The sequence below is a fragment of the Oncorhynchus kisutch genome, linkage group LG14 (genome assembly GCF_002021735.2).
Source record: "Oncorhynchus kisutch isolate 150728-3 linkage group LG14, Okis_V2, whole genome shotgun sequence".
NCBI classification, from domain to species: Eukaryota; Metazoa; Chordata; class Actinopteri; order Salmoniformes; family Salmonidae; genus Oncorhynchus; species Oncorhynchus kisutch.
The window spans coordinates 79,267,885-79,275,212 of NC_034187.2; the positions used below are offsets into that span (position 1 = coordinate 79,267,885).

The 7,328-nt window shown below is 44.0% G+C and overlaps 1 protein-coding gene across 1 annotated transcript; it reads right to left on the minus strand.

Annotated features, from left to right (window-relative positions):
* Positions 1–138: 138 nt before the first annotated feature.
* On the minus strand, positions 139–3,302 carry LOC109879878 (twist-related protein-like). Its single transcript, XM_020472073.2, has 3 exons — positions 2,630–3,302; positions 2,258–2,461; positions 139–2,061 (listed from the first exon to the last, which is right to left on the minus strand). The coding sequence occupies exons 1-2, from the start codon at positions 3,063–3,065 to the stop codon at positions 2,292–2,294; spliced, it is 606 nt and encodes a 201-aa protein (XP_020327662.1). The 5' UTR covers positions 3,066–3,302; the 3' UTR covers positions 139–2,061; positions 2,258–2,291.
* Positions 3,303–7,328: the final 4,026 nt, after the last annotated feature.

Sequence of the window (7,328 nt, forward strand, 5' to 3'; positions counted from 1 at the left end):
CTAGCGGAGAGGAGTAGTCAAAAACTAAACATGCACACTTTCCACTCCACGTTCACTGACCCCCTTCTCTACGTAGGATATAGATACAGCGCTTCATTGATTGTGTGCCATGATTGAAATGCATTCAAGAAACTCAAACATATTTTTCCACTAGAATCATTATACAGGAATTTAGAGGAGTATTGGTGAAGTTATAGGAGTAGTGGTGAAGTTATAGGAGTAGTGGTGAAGTTAAAGGAGTAGTGGTGAAGTTAGAGGAGTAGTGGTGAAGTTAGAGGAGTAGTGGTGAAGTTAAAGGAGTAGTGGTGAAGTTAGAGGAGTAGTGGTGAAGTTAAAGGAGTAGTGGTGAAGTTAGAGGAGTAGTGGTGAAGTTAGTGGAGTAGTGGTGAAGTTACGGGAATAGTGGTGAAGTTATAGGAGTAGTGGTGAAGTTAGAGGAGTAGTGGTGAAGTTAAAGGAGTAGTTGTGGAGTTAAAGGAGTAGTGGTGAAGTTACAGGAGTAGTGGTGAAGTTATAGGAGTAGTGGTGAAGTTAAAGGAGTAGTGGTGAAGTTAGAGGAGTAGTGGTGAAGTTAGAGGAGTAGTGGTGAAGTTAAAGGAGTAGTGGTGAAATTAGAGGAGTAGTGGTGAAATTAGAGGGGTAGTGGTGTGTTACCCTGTGCTGTTGGATGTACAGGCGTTCTCTCTATGTAGTGTCAGTTTCATTTGAACCGTTAGATGGCAGCGTCCTGTATGGGATATGGCTCCAGCTTGGCCCTTTTTAAACATCCAGGGTTTAGTAACTCAGTTACATGTAATCTGATTACAACTAAACTAATCAGTTACATTACCAGCAAAAAATATTCTAATGAGATTACAGATAACCTTTGAAAAATTTGATGATTACTTCTTGGATTTAAATTCAGAAAGGATGTCTGCGAGAAGAAAAAACAATAACATTATGACACCACTTTCTGTTTTCTCAATTACGTTCAATTCAGCATTGGGAAAAAAAGATGCAAGTTTACATTTGTTGTACCTGAGCGAGTCTGACCACAAGTCAGAGACCAGTATGATGACACACCAAATGCATTTTATGGATCATTTTTTGTCTTCTAATGCCAGTTAAGGGGAAAGTAATCAGATTTACGTTACTAAATTTGGGTAATCCCAAAATTAAATGACTGATGACAATTTTGGACAAGTAACAGATGATATTTAGAAAGTAACCTCCTCAACCCTGCAAACATCGGTAGTCTACTGTTAATGTATATTTACTCGCTCTGGATAAGACCATCAGCTAAATGACTAAAATGTCAATTCAAACATACACTAATTGTTATTTCAGAAGATAATGAAAGATATTTACAACACTACAACATTTTAAATGCATTTAGAAATGTACCCATTCTTCGTTGTAACATCAATCAATAAATTGATATTTCAGAAGCCAGGAGAAAATAATCTGTATAACTTTGTGTGAGTTTGTTGATACAAAGACTGGAACTTCATCTGTTGCCTATCCCCATGGAGAGAAATAGAGTGTAGAGAGTGTTGAGGGGAGGACGGCTCGTAGTAATGGCCGGAACGGAGCAAATGGAATGGCATCAAACACCTGGAAACCATGGAAACCAAGTGTTTGATGTATTTGATACCATTCCACTAATTCCGCTCTAGTCATTACCACGAGCCCTTATCCCCCAATTAAGGTGCCACCAACCTCCTGTGGTAGAGGTCATGTGGAGCATTCTGACAGTCTCTATGTCTGTGCGTGAAGTCTAGAACAGACCAAAATGAGCTATAGTTGTCCACGGATGGGTTTTTGATCTATTATCTGCCCTGTGTGACCCCTATAAGGCCTATGGATTGTTGGAATCAAGCACACAGAAACAAGCCTGCATATCTCCCACCATAGAGATACACAGTACAGAAAGTGTTGTAAAATCTTTGTTTATGTCTCTAACATTCGTCGTTACGAGATGTTCCATCATGCTAGGCCGTTTAGTCCTGCGTTCTCCGGTGTACCACAGTCCAGTTGTAGCATGTTGAACCACCCCAACCAGTATGGATTCTCTTGGATAATCTGTAGATAAATAAAATATTGGATTAGTTACCATGTCTGATATTTTGATCAAATTTAAATCATGTTAATAAATATATTGTTCAAAAACAGATATTGACTAGTGTCATTTGGTAATCGAACTTGCCTTTATTTGTGTGTTGTACATCAATCACGTTAGGAGGGTAAGAAAGTTGTGAGGAATAAAACCACAACCTACCCTGTTTGGTTGTGCCCCTGCAGTGGAGGGAGCACTAGTGTGGTGTAGCAGACCCCGAGCATGCTTCCTCCTCCATCCTCCACACTGAGAAGACATAGCTCAGACGCTCATGGGCCACGTAACCACAGCTGGCTGCTCCTGACACATGCTCCTCGTCCAAATCCAGGCCCATCCCCTCGCCCTGCAGCACGTGGTGGAGGAAGTCTAGAATAAGAATAATCTTCATCATTCTCATCACTTTCATCATCTTTTTTTTGATTGACACCTTTTGTAATGACATTTACAGCCCAAAGTGCTTAACGGATTGGCACCTCAAATGTAGAATTGGTTAATTGGTTGCTTAATTGAGTATAACAACAGAAAGTAGCCTACCTATGTACCGCGTGGCCAGTTTGAGCGTCTGGATCTTGCTGAGTTTGTCTGAGGGCAGCGTGGGGATGATCTGTCGTAGCGAGGCGAAGGCCTGGTTGAGTGACTGGGTCCTCTGTCGCTCCCGTACGTTAGCCATGACACGCTGATTCTGCGTGTCCTCCAGAGACCTGGGTAGGCCGCTCACACTGCTGACGTCACTCCAGTCACTTCTGTCACTTCCTCTCCTCTTCCCCCTCTTCCTCCCCGGGCTTTGGATATTCTGGTTCCCTTCATCTTCTTCATCTTCATCCTGCTCCCTCGGTCTCCTTCGGCTTGCCCACTGTTTTCTGGTGCCTCTACGTGGCCTCCGGTGTTGGTCAATCTCTTCCTCACTGTTCCCAGCACTGTCGACCGGAGACCGAGACCCCACAGGGGAACACATCATGTCCCCAAACATAACCTGATCCCTTAAAACCTGACCGATGACCTAAACCCCTGACCAGGGTCACAGCATCCTGGAAACCTGGTGGATCCTGTCCCTTTAAGACAGGAGTAAAGATCCGTATTTCTCTATCTTTTTCTCACTCTCACTCTCTCCCACACTCGTTTGTTCCTTTCAGAGAGGAGTGTAGACAGTTAACATTGATCCAGTCTCGCGCCAGCTCCGTGTGTCACGGAGAAGGTACTCAAGGTACTCTGCCCGTTGGATATCTTTATAACCATGCAGCGCTCGGAGTGTGGATTTTGGGGAGCGCTGTGATTGGGTGAGAGGGTGAGGTGACGTCAGGGGGGGTGGGTGGGCGGGATAAGGTCGCTCATAGTCTGTTAGACCTTCTGAGCCAAAAACAACAAAACGCCCAGAAATGATTTCTGAATGTTTTGTGTTTTGCGCATGAGCACAGTCGCTATTAAAAAGTCAAATGTTCTATCTTTTAATGTATTAAAAGCGGACAAGTTGTTGAAAAACGTAATGGAAGGGATGGAGCGGGGGTGTCAGATCCTCCTCTTCGCGTTTTGCCCTATAGAGCACTCATGCGCAATTAGATGTGTCAAAACGACCACACATATTTATGGTTTTCTATACGCAAAACAGTCAGGTTTAATTTGCCTTAATTCCTGTATGAGGTCATGAAAACAGACCTAGACAATAGCTTATTCAGATAATATATGTAGCCTATAACCTATTCTGCATCACTGTATGCCTTTCCTAGTTAAAGAAAGGTTCAATCTTTTTTTTTATGCTACAAAGACAAGCCAGTGAGAACTTCAGCCATTTCTATCAGAAAATGTAAACAGCAGGTTTTCCGTAGCCGAAGATTGACTGTTTATTTGTCTTTACTCCAAGGTATGCAGCTAAGTGGTTCTGCCCCCCGCTGGGACCCCGGCAGAGCGGCTCAGGTTTAAAAGGCAAGCCGGCCCAGGGAGCTCATAGGGCGGATCCCAGCTCACAGCGGGTCGCTGATGCGGTGGACGGCTGGAGCGCAATGCAAACATTGGAAGTGCGTGGAGGGGAAAGCCGCAGAGAGCGAACCTACACGCGCGCGCACGCACGCACGCACACACACACACACACACAGGGACCAAACTATATTCGGATTTCCTCATAAGACCACCGTCATTAATACATTTCGCAATTAACGGAAGGTAGCCTAGTGGTTAGAGCATTGGACCAGTAAGCGAAAGGTTGCTAGATTGAATCCCGAGCTAACTAGGAAAACATCTGTCGTTCTGCCCCGGAACAAGGCAGATAACCCACCCAGGCCGTCATTGTAAATATTAATTTGTTCTTAAAACTGTTTTGTCTAGTAAAATAATTAAATAACCCTGCAAGTGACTCATGCATGAATAGTAGGCCATGAGAAAGATTAAATATGTATTTTAGATATTATGCAAAAGAGCAATTCGTGACAATCACAGAAACCTTTTCAGTTGAGGTTGGTATCCTATAGAGAGATACACCTGGTTATAATGAAAGGCCTCCATAATAAGTGGGCAGGGCATTATATTATTATATTGAACCGTGTGTGTGCGTGTCACAGTAGTTCAGACCATGGAGTCTGAACCCGGTCAGCGACCTAGCCCGCCCTTTTATAGGAGAGTACACCACTCTAGGGCTAGGTCACTGACCGGGCACTCCATGGTCTGAACTACTGTGACACACACACGGGCTGATGAGGTAGTTTTCCCTCAGTGGTAAATCTCTCTAATGGCCTCTACCCTGGAACCCTCTCTAATCACCCCTCTCTAATGACCTCTACCCTGGAACCCTCTCTAATCACCTCTATCTAATCACCTCTATCCTTGAACCCTCTCTAACCACCTCCCTCTAATGACCTCTATCCTGGAACCCTCTCTAACCACCTCTCTCCAATGACCTCTACCCTGGAACCCTCTCTAATCACCTCTCTCCAATGACCTCTATCCTGGAACCCTCTCTAATCACCTCTACTCTGGAACCTTCTCTAATCACCTCTACTCTGGAACCCTCTCTAATCACCTCTACCCTGGAACCCTCTCTAACCACCTCTCTCTAATGATCTCTACCCTGGAACCCTCTCCAATGACCTCTATCCTGGAACCCTCTCTAATCACCTCTACCCTGGAACCCTCTCTAATCACCTCTATCCTTGAACCCTCTCTAACCACCTCTCTCTAATGATCTCTACCCTGGAACCCTCTCTAATCACCTCTATCCTGGAACCCTCTCTAATCACCTCTACTCTGGAACCTTCTCTAATCACCTCTATCCTGGAACCCTCTCTAATCACCTCTATCCTTGAACCCTCTCTAACCACCTCTCTCTAATGACCTCTACCCTGGAACCCTCTCTAATCAACTCTATCCTGGAACCCTCTCTAATCACCTCTATCCTGGAACCCTCTCCAATGACCTCTATCCTGGAACCCTCTCTAATGACCTCTACCCTGGAACCCTCTCTAACCACCTCTCTCTAATGACCTCTACCCTGGAACCCTCTCTAATCACCTCTCTCCAATGACCTCTACCCTGGAACCCTCTCTAATGACCTCTATCCTGGAACCCTCTCCAATGACCTCTATCCTGGAACCCCCTCCAATGACCTCTACCCTGGAACCCTCTCTAACCACCTCTCTCTAATGACCTCTACCCCGGAACCCTCTCTAGTCACCTCTCTCCAATGACCTCTATCCTGGAACCCTCTCTTAACCACCTCTCTCTAATGACCTCTACCCCGGAACCCTCTCTAATCACCTCTCTCCAATGACCTCTACCCCGGAACCCTCTCTAATCACCTCTCTCCAATGACCTCTACCCTGGAACCCTCTCTAATCACCTCTATCTAATGATCTCTACTCTGGAACCCTCTCACACAATTAGATGCTGATTAAACAACACAATCTGTCCCAATCTGGATCCCCTCATTTTCTACAGACTAACCTCTTTCAGTTGGATACTGTTGTTCCTCCTCTAGCCTACATATTTTTCAATGACATCAATTAAGTTTTCTATTCTCATTAATTTCCCATGATAATTGAACCCATGACAATCAACTCAGTTCAACCTATTAAAACAAAACGAGTTGTGGTTTTGCTCAAGTCACATGTCATTTCACTTGGGGTGAATTAAAAGTAAACTGAACCCAGGTGTTTGCAAGATAATAATTATTTCCAGAATAATGCTAATAACACTTTTTACAACACCATAAAAAAGTATAAATAGTTACCACAGACCCATTAAAATGTGACATTCCATAAAAACAATAATATAATCAATATCATCAGTCTGACATCTCATCACTCAGATCCTGATCAAGTGTTTTCCAGTCTAGGTCCACCATAAATGTCTTGACTTCCACCGAAGGTGTGTAACGATCGTCTGTGGTGGAAGAAGGTGAGGACCAATGTGCAGCGTTGTACGTGTTCATCTTTTTAATAAAGTAAACTGAACACTGAATAACCAAACAACAAAGATACAACCGGAACAGTTCTGTCTGGTGTAGACACACAAAGACTGAAAACAACCACCCACAAAACACAATGGAAAACAGGCTACCTAAATATGGTTCTCAATCAGAGACAACGATTGACAGCTGCCTCTGATTGAGAACCATACCAGGCCAAACACAGAAAGAGCAAATCATAGAAAAACTAACATAGACAACCCACCCAACTCACGCCCTGACCATACTAAAACAAAAGACAAAACAAAGGACCTAAGGTCAGAACGTGACAAGGTGGCTCCTCTTCCTGTTCGGGCGGCGCTCGGCGTCACCGGTCTACTAGCTGCCACCGAATCCCTTTTCCTTTTTCTGTTGGTTTTGTCTTATTGGTTACACCTGTTTCTTGTTTGTGGTTTGTTTAGGGCTGTTTAACCCGGTTATGCCCGCCTGCTTTTGTGTGGGCTTGTTTCTCTGTTTCGGTTTTGTGGATGTGTTATTTTTGTATTTTTCCCGGACTGTTTGGGTCCTGTTTTTGGGCCGGTCATTTTATGCGCCTGGTGGTTTGGCGTGACCTTTCTTTCACAGGTTGTCCTTAACCCTCTGCACCCACTACTCCTAGTCACGTAACAATAAAATGAATATCTGATCAATCAATCATTTAAATCTGGTTCTGATCAGGCTGATAGATCCTGATCAGGTGTTCTCTAACAGGAAATGTATACGATGGTGAAATCATCAAAATCAAATCAAATGTATTTATTCGTACATCAGCTGATATCTCAAAGTGCTGTACAGAAACCT